General features: G+C 39.1%; 1 protein-coding gene and 1 pseudogene across 1 annotated transcript in view; one reads left to right on the forward strand and one right to left on the reverse strand.

Moving 5' to 3' along the window:
• Nucleotides 1-73: 73 nt before the first annotated feature.
• The window catches only part of GSR (glutathione-disulfide reductase), a 60,444-nt gene continuing 45,104 nt past the window's right edge, over nucleotides 74-15,413 (forward strand). Inside the window, exon 1 of the mRNA XM_081523520.1 lies at nucleotides 74-531. Within this exon, the coding sequence (XP_081379646.1) occupies nucleotides 472-531 (60 nt within the window). The 5' untranslated portion in view covers nucleotides 74-471. The remainder of the gene's footprint in view (nucleotides 532-15,413) is intronic.
• On the reverse strand, nucleotides 13,140-13,580 carry LOC145518694 (large ribosomal subunit protein uL24 pseudogene; annotated as a pseudogene).

The raw sequence follows: 15,413 nt of genomic DNA on the forward strand, positions 1-15,413 counted from the left end.
CTTAACCCTGCCTCACAGTTCTGTGACCTCATTGCCATCCCGTGACTCACCTCCATGGCGCTTCTGCCAGCCTACAGCGCAATTAAGCTAGGGAGATCCTTGCAGTTTACAAGCTTTCATGCTTTGAAAGTTCATTTTCTGACCTAGCCATCAGTTTTCCCACCCTGGCATTTAGTTCAGCTAACATTTATTGAGCCCCACAGTCTGGTGCCCGGAGGGTTTATGAGACTCAAATACGTGTAAGTTAGTGAATTTGCCCTCAGGAAGCTCAGAAACTCAGTTTAGTAGCGCTGTAAACAGATAAATACAGTCAGTGCTTGAGTGTTGTGATAGGATGGGCACAGGGGGCTGTAGAACCCTATCCCCAGCGAGGACTTGAAGGCTTTCCCGAAGGAAATCATGCCTAAATTGTGTCCTAAAGGTTAGGAATTGGACAAGAGGAAGAGTGGGATTTCAAATTTAGTAAATTGAATGCAGAAAAGCCAGGAATTGAAATGTTGCAGTTTCAAGTTTGAGTGGAGGTGCCTGGAGGTAAGTTGCAGTTAGGACCACACAGGGCTTGGCTTTGTAGGCTAAGCACTCTATCCTGGAAGTGAAGGTGCAAAGTAGGAGGGTACAATCTCAAAATCAGTCTAGATGAAGTGTTACAAATTTTCATATGGCGTACCAATGAAGTAATTAACTATATTGACTCAGAGCTTCTTATTTGTTGTCTACATGAAGAAAGGAAAGAAAAGAAGTTCCACACTTAACTGTCTTCATTTTGGTGTGATTTCCTTGTTTAGGCATTTTTCTTCCTCTCTCTTTATTCCTAGTATAATCTGTTGATGACAGCAATGAGTCTCTGTTAGAACAGTAAAGTGGAGCTTCCCACATACTCTAAGATTTGCATGAGGTCGTAACACATTTCCCAAACTTTGTTGATTGTGAAGTCTCTTCACTGCAGTTATTGACTTCCATCCACCCCTTCCTTCCACCAGACCACTAAACTGACCTATTCAACTAAAACCAAGTTTCTCACTTACTCCATTAAGGGAGAACACTGATGTATCATAATCTTTGCGGTGTCTTAGAAGGGAAGTCAAAGATGATTTTTATAAGGCTTTTCAAATCTAGATTGGAATGGTTTAAGGTGGTCTTTTTGATATGGAGATCTTACTGGGATTGGACATAGTACATGGTAGAGCGGTTTAGTTCTGGTGGACATAGTAAGATGCAGGACTTGAAGGCAGATGTGGCCTCTTTTTGATAAGAACAGGAATTTGCCCAGTTGTGTGATCAATTCAGCTTCTTAGTACATGAGAGGGAAGCTTTTTACCCAGATGAGTAATCTGTTGTTCACATAATTAGATTTTCACGAAGTTTATAAAGCTAATAATGAAGACAATTAAGTTATATGCTGATTTACAGCTATCCTTGTTGGCAAGAATTTCCTGGAACAAATAGGAAAGTCATGTTGATTGATGTAAGGTCACAGTTCTCAGCGATCATAATTAAGCTATGATTTATAGGTGTTTCAGTTCTTGCACGGAGAAGGCAATGGCACCCCACTCCAGTACTCTTGCCTGGAAAGTCCCATGGACAGAGGAGCCTGGTAGGCTACAGTCCATGGGGTCGCTAAGAGTCGGACACGACTGAGCGACTTCACTTTTACTTTTCCCTTTCATGCACTGGAAAAGGAAATGGCAACCCACTCCAGTATTCTTGCCTGGAGAATCCTAGGGACGGCGGAGCCTGGTGAGCTGCCGTCCATGAGGTCGCACAGAGTCGGACACGACTGAAGCGACTTAGCAGCAGCAGCAGCAGCAGCAGTTCTTGCAATGTTCAGTTCTTGCAAGTTCTTATATGAACACTTTGAGTATTGTATAAGAGGAAGAAATGATGTATTAGTTGCTCGGTCATGTCCAACTCTTTGTGACTCCATGTACTGTAGCCCACCAGGCTCCTCTCTCTCTGGGATTTTCCAGGCATGGATACTGGAGTGTGTTGCCATTCCCTTCTCCAGGGGAATCTTCCTGACCTAGGATTGAATCAGGGTTTCCTGCATTGCAGTCTGATTGTTTACCATCTGAGCTACCAGGGAAACCCTGGTATAAGAGGAAGGGACTTTTAAATCTTGATAGTTTATATTAAGTCATTCTCTATTAACATTCTTAAAACACAAATTTCACATTTTTTATATTTTAGAAGTGATGCTACCAGTTTTCTTTATGTGTAAAAAAGTACGATTGTCGAGACTTCTGTGGTGGTCCAGTGGCTGGGACTCTAATCCCAGGGGCTGGGACTCTAAATCCCACATGCCACAGCTAGGAGTTTACGTCCTGCAACTAAGGATCTTGTGTTCCATAGCTGGGACCTGGTGCAGCCAAATAAATTTTTAAAAAAATTTTAAGTAGGATTGCCATCACATTTTAAAATCGAATCATATTTGGTTGGGGTGGGGGGAATGTGTATTAACATGTAGCCCGAATTGTATGTATTAAGAGTATCCACACTCCAGAAGATGGTGAAGGACAGGGAAGCCTGGTGTGCTACAAAGAGTCAGACACGACTGAGTGACTGAATAACAACAACAAAACTGCTTATGTGACCTAATATTTGGAATTTTTGTATTAAAAAAGAAATCAACTAGTTAAGTTTTTCGATAGCTGATGAAAATTTTCAGACAAAAAAGTTGAAAAAATTTACAATGACTATCCATATAGCCACATTTTATTATGTTGTTTGTTGTTTAACTGCTAAGTCATGTATGACTCTACGACCCCATGGACTGTAGCCTGCGAGGCTCCTCTGTCCATGGGGTTTTCCAGGCCAGAATACTGGAGTGGGTTGGCATTTCCTTCATCAGAGGATCTTCCCGATCCAAGGATCAAACCTGTATCCTTTTGTCTCCTGGTTTGGCAGGTGGGTTCTTTACCTCTGAGCCACCCTGGAAGCCCACATTTTATTATACATATTATCATATATCTGTCAATGTATCCATTCATCAATAGGTCTTATTTTGATGCATTTCATAGTTGGAGACTTTAGTACATTTCCCCCAAGATACTTCAGTGTGCGTATCATTAACTATATCATATGTGTCTGCATACTTCGGAAAATATATATACTTCAGCATGCATTTCATTAACTACATTGAAAAGCTCACATCTTAACCCTGCCCTTCCTTGGGTTCCAACATAATCGTTGTTAAAAGATAAACTGAAACATGTTAAAAATTTCGAGAGTCTGAGCAAAAGTTGATTCAAATCTTCTATCCTGATAGAAAGGAGCTCTGGGGAGCTGAGAAAATAAAGGACTTTACTAGCCAAAAGGGAACAGGAACATGGAAGTTATTTTAGGCAAAACAGCAGGTTGGTTATTGCAAGGCTATTTTAGAGGATGGCAGGGGTCCAAGAAGTAAATTCCCTAACTAGTGCTGATCAGGTGATTCCATTTCCGGGAGAGCTGAAGCTGTAAGTAAATTATGCATTTGGTGGTGTGGGGATTCGCATAGTCAATCCATTTTAGGCCTGTTGTCTTGTTTCTTAACCTCATATACTAGTGCAAGATACAAGATTTTTCCCAGAGTAACCATTGTTTTGATTTTTTTTTCTACTGTAGATTAGCTTTGTCTCTTTTAAAACATCTAAAATCCCATGGACAGAGAAGCCTGGCAGGCTATAGCCCATGGGGTTGCAAAGAGTGGGACACAACTGAGCAACTGAGCACACACACAGGACTTCCATAAACGGAATGATACAAAATGTGCTGTTAGGATTAAGCTTTGTACACACATCATAATTTTTTAAATTTTTTATTTTGAGATAATTATAGGTTCTGCTGCTGCTGCTGCTAAGTCGCTTCAGTTGTGTCCGACTCTGTGCGGCCCCATAGATGGCAGCCCACCAGGCTCCGCCGTCCCTGGGATTCTCCAGGCAAGAACACTGGAGTGGAATTATAGGTACACATACAGTTATAAGAAATAATACACAGGGAGCACATGCATTCTTTACTCAGTTTCCTCACTGGCAAATTCATTCATAATTATAGTACAGGATTTATATAAACAGGAAATTTATATTGACACAATCTATCAAGCTTATTCAGATCTTACTGGTTTTACGTACACTTATTTGTGGGTGGGTATTTAGCTGTATACAATGGTATTGCCTGTGTTGTTTCCTGTGATCACCACTACTCGAGATACATGACACATAATAGCTCCATCACTATCTCTTGCCCTACCTTTTTATAGCCACAGGCACTTCATTTTCTATCTTTCATCATCACCATACCCCAGGGAACCAGTAATCTGTTCTCCATCTTTTTAAGTTTGTCGTTTCAAGAATATTATGCAAAGTGAAATTGTACAGCACTCATTGAAGTGAAGTGAAAGTCATCTCAGTTGTGTCTGACTCTTTGAGACCCTATGGGCTATACAGTCCATGGCATTCTTCAGGTCCTTCTAGTCAAAGCTGTGGTTTTTCCAGTAGTCATGTATGGATGTGAGAGTTGGACTATAAAGAAAACTGAGCCCCGAAGAATTGATGCTTTTGAACTGGGGTGCTGGAGAAGACTCTTGAGAGTCCCTTGGACTGCAAGGAGATCCAACCAGTTCAGTTCAGTTCAGTTCAGTCGCTCAGTTGTGTCCGACTCTTTGCGACCCCATGAATCGCAGCACGCAAGGCCTCCCTGTCCATCACCAACTCCCAGAATTTACCGAAACTCATGTCCATCGAGTCTGTGATGCCATACAGCCATCTCATCCTCTGTCGTCCTCTTCTCCTGCTGCCCCCAATACTTCCCAGCATCAGGGTCTTTTCCAATGAGTCAACTCTTCGCATGAGGTGGCCAAAGAATTGGAGTTTCAGCTTCAACATCAGTCCTTCCAATGAACACCCGGGATTGATCTCCTTTAGGATGGACTGGTTGGATCTCCTTGCAGTCCAAGGGACTCTCAAGAGTCTTCTCCAACACCACAGTTCAAAAGCATCAGTTCTTCGGAGCTCAGCTTTCTTCACAGTCCAAATCTCACATCCACATACGACTACTGGAAAAACCATAGCCTTGACTAGACAGACCTTTGTTGGCAAAGTAATGTCTCTGCTTTTTAACATGCTGTCTAGGTTGGTCATAACTTTCCTTCCAAGGAGTAAGTGTCTTTTAATTTCATGGCTGCAATCACCATCTGCAGTGATTTTGGAGCCCCCCAAAATAAAGTCAGCCACTGTTTCCACTGTTTCTCCATCTATTTCCCATGAAGTAATGGGACCAGATGCCATGATCTTAGTTTTCTGAAGGTTGAGCTTTAAGCCAACTTTTTCACTCTCCTCTTTCACTTTCATCAAGAAGCTTTTTAGTTCCTCTTCACTTTCTGCCATAAGGGTGGTGTCATCTGCTTATCTGAGGTTATTGATATTTCTCCTGGCAACCTTGATTCCAGCTTGTGTTTCTTCCAGCCCAGTGTTTCTCATGATGTACTCTGCATATAAGTTAAATAAGCAGGGTGATGATATACAGCCTTGACGTACTCCTTTTCCTATTTGGAACCAGTCTGTTGTTCCATGTCCAGTTCTAACTGTTGCTTCCTGATCTGCATACAGGTTTCTCAAGAGACAGGTCAGGTGGTCTGGTATTCCATCTCTTTCAGAATCTTCCACAGTTTATTGTGATCCACACAGTCAAAGTCTTTGGCATAGTCACTAAAGCAGAAATAGATGTTTTTCTGGAACTCTCTTGCTTTTTCGATGATCCAGTGGATGTTGACAATTTGATCTCTGGTTCCTCTGCCTTTTCTAAAACCAGCTTGAACATCTGGAAGTTCACGGTTCACATATTGCTGAAGCCTGGCTTGGAGAATTTTGAGCATTACTTTACCAGCATGTGAGATGAGTGCAATTGTGCAGTAGTTTGAGCATTCTTTGGCATTGCCTTTCTTTGGGATTGGAATGAAAACTGACCTTTTCCAGGCCTGTGGCCACTGCTGAGTTTTCCAAATTTGCTGGCATATCGAGTGCAGCACTTTCACAGCATCATCTTTCAGGATTTGAAATAGCTCAACTGGAATTCCATCACCTCCACTAGCTTTGTTCGCAGTGATGCTTTTTGAGGCCCACTGACTTCACATTCCAGGATGTCTGGCTCTAGGTGAGTGATCACACCATCGTGATTATCTGGGTTGTGAAGATCTTTTTTGTACAGTTCTTCTGTGTATTCTTGCCACCTCTTCTTAATATTTTCTGCTTCTGTTAGGTCCATACCATTTCTGTCCTTTATCGAGCCCGTCTTTGCATGAAATGTTCCCTTGGTATCTCTAATTTTCTTGAAGAGATCTCTAGTCTTTCCCAATCTGTTGTTTTCCTCTATTTCTTTGCACTCATCACTGAGGAAGGCTTTCTTATTTCTCCTTGCTATTCTTTGGAACTCTGCATTCAAATGGGAATATCTTTCCTTTTCTCCTTTGCTTTTCACTTCTCTTCTTTTCACAGTTATTTGTAAGGCCCCCTCAGACAGCCATTTTGCTTTTTTGCATTTCTTTTCCATGGGAATGTTCTTGATCCCTGTCTCCTGTACAATGTCACGAACCTTCGTCCATAGTTCATCAGCTGCTCTGTCTATCAGATCTAGTCCCTTAAATATATTTCTCACTTCCACTGTATAATCACAGGGGATTTGATTTAGGTCATACCTGAATGGTCTAGTGGTTTTCGCTACTTTCTTCAATTTAAGTCTGAATTTGGCAATGAGGAGTTCATGATCTGAGCCACAGTCAGCTCCCGGTGTTGTCTTTGCTGACTGTATAGAGCTTCTCCATCTTTGGCTGCAAAGAATATAATCAATCTGATTTCGGTGTTGACCATCTGGTGATGTCCATGTGTAGAGTATTCTCTTGTGTTGTTGGAAGAGGGTGTTTGCTATGACCAGTGCGTTCTCTTGGCAAAATTCTATTAGCCTTTGCCCTGCTTCATTCTGTACTCCAAGGCCAAATTTGCCTGTTACTCCAGGTGTTTCTTGACTTCCTACTTTTGCATTCCAGTCCCCTATAATGAAAAGGACATCTTTTTTGGGTGTTAGTTCTAAAAGGTCTTGTAGGTCTTCATGGAACTGTTCAACTTCAGCTTCTTCAGCGTTACTGGTTGGGGCATAGGCTTGGATTACCGTGATATTGAATGGTTTGCTTTGGAAACGAACAGAGATCATTCTGTCGTTTTTGAGATTGCATCCAAGTACTGCATTTTGGACTCTTTTGTTGACCGTGATGGCTACTCCATTTCTTCCAAGGGATTTCTTCCCACGGTAGTAGATATAATGGTCATCTGAGTTAAATTCACCCATTCCAGTCCATCTTAGTTCGCTGATTCCTAGAATGTCGACGTTCACTCTTGCCATCTCCTGTTTGACCACTTCCAATTTCCCTTGATTCATGGACCTAACATTCCAGGTTCCTATGCAATATTGCTCTTTACAGCATCGGACCTTTCTTCTATCACCAGTCACATCCACAACTGGATATTGTTTTTGCTTTGGCTCCATCCCTTCATTCTTTCTGTAGTTATTTCTCCACTGATCTCCAGTAGCATATTGAGCACCTACTGACCTGAGGAGTTCCTCTTTCAGTATCCTATCATTTTGCCTTTTCATACTGTTCATGGGGTTCTCAAGGCAAGTATACTGAAGTGGTTTGCCATTCCCTTCTCCAGTGGACCACATTCTGTCAGACCTGTCCACCATGACCCCTCTGTCTTGGGTGGCCCCACATGGCATGGCAGTCCATTCTAAAGGAAATCAGTCCTGAATATTCATTGGAAGGACTGATGCTGAAGCTGAAACTCCAATACTTTGGCCACCTGATACGAAGAAATGACTCACTGGAAAAGACCCTTATGCTGGGAAAGATTGAAGGTGGGAGGAGAATTGGACGACAGAGGATGAGATGGTTGGATGGCATCACTGATGCGATGGACATGAGTTTGAGTAGGCTCCGGGAGTTGGTGATGGACAAGAAAGCTTGGCTTATTGCAGTCCATGGGGTCACAAAGAATTGGACACGGCTGAGTGACTGAACTGAACTGATAGTAAACACATTTTTAGTTTTGTAAGAAAATGCCATATTTATTTTTCAGAGTGACTCCAGAAATCTACTTGGGACCCTAAGCTCCACCTGTGGAGGGAGAACCTCCACAAGGGCAGGCAAAGACAGATCAGGGAGCTGTAAGGTGTTGAATCATACAGCTCACGTAGGTAAGGAAACATTTAGACTCCAACCGACCAGCATGGAAGTCCCCCCTCTAGGAGCGGAATAAACAAACATTTTATATAAAGGACCAAATAGTGGTCATTTTTATAAATGAGTAGATAGCAAATATTTTAAGCTTTGCAGATCATGTAGTCTCTATCTCAAATACTTAGCTCTACTATTGTGGCATAAAGGCAGCCTTTCATAATAAATAATCAAATGGTTATGGCTGTGTTCAATGAAACTTTATTTACAAAAACAGGCCATGGGCTAGATTTGGCCTATAGACCATAGTTTTCTGACTGTTCTGTGAGGCATTTATGAGACCACAAGAGAGTTTTACTTATAGGCTTCTTTAGAACTGCTCTAAAAAAACCTTCGAAAAGAAGTCACAAAAGGATCAAGTTGATCCATAAGTAACACTTTGTGCAAAAACAAAGAGCAACACTTTTTAAAGAAAAAGAACAAAATTCAGATATTCAATATCATGTCAACCGTTAAATTTTTAAAAACACTTTTTTTCTTTTTTTGGCTGTGGCAGCTTTTTTGGCTCTTGCAGCATGTGGGATCTAGTTCCATGACCAGGGATCAAACCTGGGCCTCCTGAATTGGGAGTCTGGAGTCTTAACACTGGACCACCAGGGAAGTCCCTCAGCCATTAAATTAAAAAATTACTAGGCATGACAAGAAGCAGGAGAAGGTGACACATAAGCAGAAAAAAATCAGGGGAAACAGACTCAGAAATTACATAGATGATTGAATTAGCAGACATGACTTTAAAATAGGCCAACAAGGAAAATGGCTACATCAGAGTGGTGAAATTATGGATGATTTTTTAAAATTTCAAGTTTCAAATGTTAGCATATTATATAACTCTAAGTAAAATAATATTGTTTTGAATACTTTAATATATTCTTTTCTCATTTAATGTTATGTTAAATTGTTCAAAGTTAATTTGTATAGCCCTAATTTATTTTCATTTATGCATAGTATTCCAATATAAGAACATGGATGTCTGTTTTTCTGATGATGGACATTTAATTCCAAGAAAAGATAAGTGTTAAATACCCAGTTCAGTATACTGATTATCTCTGAGGAGAGGAAGGAGGATAGAAAGGGATGAATATTTGGAGCTATACAGTGTGGTAAAACTTCATTTCTTAAGCCAAAATGTGTGGATGTTCACTGTATTGTTCTTTTTTCCCTTTTAAAACAATTGAAAAAAGGATAAATAAAAAAATTGAGATATAGTTGAGGTACAATATTATATAAATTATAGGTGTACAACATAGTGATTGACAATTTTTGAAGATTATACTCCACTTATAGTTATTAATAAATATTAGCAATATTCCCTGTGTTGTACAATATATCCTTGTAGCTTATTTATTGAATACCTAACAGTGTACATGTATTTGTACCTGTTAATCCCCTATTCATATCTTGCCTCTTCTTACTTCTCTCTCCCCACTAGTAACTGGTAATTTGTTCTCTATATCTGTGAGTCCTTTTTGTTATATACACTAGTTTGTTTTATTTTAGATTCCATATATAAGTGATATCATACAGTATTTGTCTTTTTTAAAAATATATTTTAAATTGAAAGATAGTAATTGCTTTATAATATTGTGTTAGTTTCTGCCATACATCAACATGAATCAACCATATGTCCTCTCCTTCTTGAACCTCCCTCCCACATCCCACCTCTTATTTCAATTAGCATAATACCTTTCAAGTCCATCCATGTTGTTACAAATGGCAAAATTTCATCATTTTTTATGACTGAATAGTATTTCACTGCGTGTATGTGTATATATATATATATATATAGTATACAGAACTAATTATATATATGTATATAGTTCTAACAGTTTTTTTGGTGGCATCTTTAGGATTTTCTAAATATAGTATAATCTGCAAACAGTGACAGATTTACTTCTTCCTTTCCAATTTGAATTGTTCTTATTTCTTTTTCTTGTCTGATTCTTAAATTACTGATTCAGTTTCCTTACTGGTAATTAGTCTGTTCATATTTTGTAAGTTTTACTGGTTCAGTTTTGGGATATTGCATATTTCTAGGAATTTGTCCATTCCTTCTAGGTTGCTCATTTTATTGGTGTATAATTGGTCACAGTATTCTCTTATGATCCTTTATATTTCTATGGTGTCAACTGCAATGTCTTTTTTCATTTCTGATTTTATCAATTTGGGCCTGCTCTTTTTTTTTTTTCTTGATGGATCTGGGTAAAAGTTTATCTGCTTTTTTAGTTTTATTCAGTCTTTTCAAAGAGCCAGCTCTTAGTTTCATTGATCTTTCCAAATGTTTCTTTAGGTCTCTATTTAATTTATTTCTGCTCTGATCTTTCTTATTTCTTTCCTTCTATTAACTTTGGGTATTGTTTGTTCTTATTTTTCTAGTTCCTGTAGGTATAAGGTAGGTTACTTATTTGAGATTTTTCTTGTTTCCTGAAGTAGGCTTGTATTGCTATAAAATTCCCTCCTTAGAGCTTCTTTTACTGCACCTCATAGATTTGGCTCAGGGGTAAAGAATCCGCCTTCGATGCAGGAGATGCAGCAGGGGCTGCAGGTTCAATCCCTGGGTTGAGAAGGTCCCCTGGAGAAGGCAACCCACTCCAGTATTTTTGCCTGGAAAATTCCATAGGCACAGGAGCCTGGTGGGCTCTAGTCCATGCGATTGCAAAGGGTCAGACATCACTTAGTGATTAAATAGCAACAGCAATAGATTCTGAATCATTGTGTTTCCATTTTCACATGTCTCTAGGTATTTTAAAAATTTATTCTTTGATTTATTCATTGACCCATTAGTTGTTTAGTAGCATATTGTTTAGCCTTCCATGTATTTGTGCTATTTTGCAGTTTTTTATTAACTTATAAAAGTTACATAAAAGCTCAGTTGTGTCTGACTCTTTGTGACCCCATGGAATAGTCCATGGAATTCTCCAGGCCAGAATACTGGAGTGGGTAGCCGTTCCCTTCTCGAGGGAATCGTCACAATCCAGGTCTCCCATATTGCAGGCGGATTCTTTACCAGCTGAGCTACCAGGGAAGGCCATTAACTTATAGTTGATTTCTAGTCTCATAGCGTTGTGGTAGGAGAAGATGCTTGATATGATTTCAGTCTTCTTAAATTTCTTGAGACTTGTTTTGTGGCTAGCATGTTATGTATCCTGGAGAATGTTCCATGTGTATTTGAAAAAAGAACGTATTCCACTGCTTTTGGAAGGAGTGTTATATGTATCCATCTGATCTAATGTGTTGTGTAAGGCCAGTGTTTCCTTATTGCTTTTCTGTCTGGATGATCTGTCCAGATATATCTGACATAATATCCAAAATATACAAAGAACTCCAACAACTCAACATCAAAGAAAACCAAACAACCTGATTTGAAAATGGGAGAGGATCTGAATGGACATTCTCCAAAGAAGAGATACAGATGGCCAACAGATACATGAAAAGATGCTCAACATCACTAATCATCAGGGTGATGTAAATCAAAACCACAATGAGATATCACCTCACACCTGTGAGTGGCTATTATCAAAAAGACAACAAAAACAGGTGTTGGTGATGATGTGAAGAAAAGAGAACACTTGTGTACTGTTGATGGAAATATAAATTGGTACAGTGACTGTGGAAAACAGTGTGGAATTTCCTCTAGAAATTAAAAATACGATGACCCTATGATCCAGCAATTCCACTTCTGGATATTTTCCCAAAGAAAACAAAAACACTAATTTGAAAAGGTATATGCACCCATAAGTTCATTTCAGTCTTATTCAAATAACCAAAATAAGAAAGCAACCTAAGTGCCCATGGATAGATGAATGGATAAAGAATGAAATGGAATACTACCCAGTCATAAAAAAGAATGCAATATTGTCATTTGTGATAACATGGATGAAACTAGAGGGTACGGTGCTATGTGAAATAAGCCAGACAAAGAAAAACAAATAATGTATGATTTTACTTATATGTGGAATCTAGAAAGCAAAACAAATGACACTCAAAACAGAAACCGTCATATACACAGAGAGGAAACAGGTGGCTGCTGGAGTGGGAGGTGATGGGTAGATGAATGAGCAGGTGAGGGAGATTAAGAGGCATAAACTTACAAAACAAGTAAGTCATGGGGATGAAATATACATTGTAAAAAAAGAAGTGATTACAGAAATAATAAAACACATGTTTAGATTCAGAACAGGTATATGTGTTATTTCTAAAGCTTTTTAATAATCTTCCCCACCCATATTCTTTGAAAATACATCAGTAAAACAATTAGAGATCAAAAGAGTGAAAAAGGTAATCAGTACATATATGATTTCTCTCTAGCTATATCTTCTGAGGGAGTGGCCCATTTTCCAACAAAGGAGCCTTGCTATTTCCCTTGGGAAAATTCCTTCCTCTTATTGTACAACTTGCTTTTTGTTAATCTCACATTCAATTATAGTTATTGTTCTCTGTCTCTTCAGTATTTATTCGTTTTCTCAATATGAAGCAATGAAATTGTGTAATCCTTATATTATTTTTCTCATTATTTCTATCCTTCTTATAAGTAACTAATTATTTTCACATATGCATCATGAGAAATTTATATTTCATTGAGCAACTGGGATGTGCAAGCTTCTTTGTGTACTACTATTTCCTATACAGGCTTCTCAGATTGTTTATTGAAGTACCATTTCTTCCTTCCTTCTAACAATAGCTCTTGACCTATTACATTAAAAGAAGACAGAGTTGTAATATAAATGTCACTTATGAGTCACGAATACATTTCCTATAAATTACACTTCAGAAAAAAATGCATAGGGAGAGAGAGAGGCTACAATTTTTTTAATTTATTTTTTTGGTTTTTTTTTTTTCATTTTAACAGTTTTTAATGAAAGCTGTAGACAAGATGACTTTATTCCTGCATCTTCTCAATTGTTTCTTCCTTATATTTGCCATTTTCCTTTCCTACTTGGCGAGGTTTGGCTTTACAAAGTTCAAGGATCTTTTTGCAGTCTTTGTCCAGTTTTAGTCTGGTGATAACCACCTTGCTGGGGTGAATGTCCACATGGACAGTCATCCCATTAGCCTTCTCCCACTGCACCCGTTCAATGTAGATGACATATTTCTTCCTGTAAATCTGAACTACTTTGCCAATTTGCTCCCCTCTGTAGTGCCCTCATACAACCTAAACTTCATCATCCTTCCGGATGGGCACAGATTGAACGTTGTACTTCTGTCTTAGCTCTTTAGAAAGAGGAGAAGACATAATCTTCCTGCAAATGTGGGAAGGCACATAGAAATGCCTTTTTCAGTTCTTGCTTCGGTCAGAAGTCACAAAGGGATTGAACTTCATTTTGGCCGATAGTGCTTCAGCGATGGCCACAGAAGGGAATAGCAGTTTTTAAAATTTATTTATTTATTGGTTGCACTGGGTCTTCGTTGCTGTGTGAGGGCTTTCTCTAGTTGTGGTGAGCAGGGGCTACTCTCTAGTTGCAGTGCTTGCGCTTCTCAATGTGGTGGCTCCTCTTGTTGTAGACCATGGGCTCTAGGCGCATAGGCTTCAGTAGTTGTGGTGCATGGGCTTAGTTGCCCTGAGGCATGTGGGATCTTCCCAGACCAGGGAGCGAACCAGTGTCTTCTGCATTGGCGGGCAGATTCTTAACCAGTGTACTACCAGGGAAATATGAGGTGACAAGTTCTTTTAACAAAATAAAAAGCGATATTCAACATTTTCTCCTACAAAACACACAAAAAAACACTTGAGAAAAACTTAGATCTTGTATTTTCACTGAGACAATACCTTTGATGATTTCTTTCCAGTAATGGTTAAGAAAATATGGTTTAGAGTCGGGCCTCCAGGATCTGAATCCCAGCTCTGCCATTCACCAACTGTGTCATCTTATTCAAGTTAAGGCATTTACTCTCCTTGCACCTCAGTCTCTATTTCCAAAATGGAGATGATAATATTATTTATTGCTTGGGTTCAGGAAGGGATAACAGGAAGCTCTTACCATCATGCCTAATAAAGCTATTTTTAAAATATATATATATATTTATTGATTGATTTGGTTGTGTCAGGTCTTATTTGTGGCATGTGGGATCTTCAATCTTCATTGCAGCTTGTGGGATCTTTAGTTGCAGCATGCGGGATCTAGTTCCCTGACCAGGGATCGAACCCAGCCCCCCTGCATTGGGAGCATGGAATCTTAGCCACTGGATCACCAGAGAAGTCCCTAAGAAAGCTCTTCAGGACAGTCCTTGGTTCAATCCATATTAATCACTGGCGAAATGGCAACCCACTCCAATATTCTTACCTGGAGAATCCCATGGACAGAGGAGCCTGGTGTGCTACAGTCCATGGGGTCACAAAGATTCAGACACAACTGAGTGACTAACTTTCACTTGCACTTTATTATTTTGACAAATATTTCACAGTGTCTTTGTGGAAATCACCTAAAATTGTCTAGTGGTCAAAAAGAAAACACTAATGATGAAATTATTAAAACATGAAATAGATACTTTCCTCTGGTGTTCCTTACAAATTATGGTAGATTATAACAATGTCATAAGACTGCCACACTTGAATAACTTGGTTGATTTTCATTCTAAGCATCCTGAAACTACCTCTTATTAGCTACATTTACTAAATTTTTTCTTTAACTGACATTTCTTTGCTTGAAGAAGAGAAAGTTTAGGTACAGTCTGAAATCTTCAAGTGCTGGGGATAAGGCTACCTGTTCCTTCCCACCTAAGTCAGAAGTTCAAAAAGGAAAAACATTTACATGAACATATTTTTAAAAATATTTTTATTTATTTATTTATTTGCCTGCACTGGGTCCTTAGCTGCATGTAGTATCTTCCATCTTAGTTGCAGCATGTGGGATCTAGTTCCTGGACTAGGGATCGAACCCGGGTCCCCTGCATTGAGAGTATGGAGTCTCAGCCATTGGACCACCAGGGAAGTCCTGAACATAAAATATTTTAGATTCAAATAATACATTATGAATCTTTGTTTAACATATTGCATGGGATTATGTACTTAGGTGATGGAAAGTTTTCCATGTAGGCCTTGACCTTCTTTCATCATCTTTATGTTTGGTTTATGGCATCGTTGTCCTCCGATATTTCCTGGTTCAAGACTTGTCACTTTTGACTCTTTTGCCCTCTCCCCAATCTGTCAATTTCA

Source organism: Giraffa tippelskirchi, chromosome 8 (genome assembly GCF_054371585.1).
Source record: "Giraffa tippelskirchi isolate mGirTip1 chromosome 8, T2T-mGirTip1v1.2.pri, whole genome shotgun sequence".
NCBI lineage: Eukaryota > Metazoa > Chordata > Mammalia > Artiodactyla > Giraffidae > Giraffa > Giraffa tippelskirchi.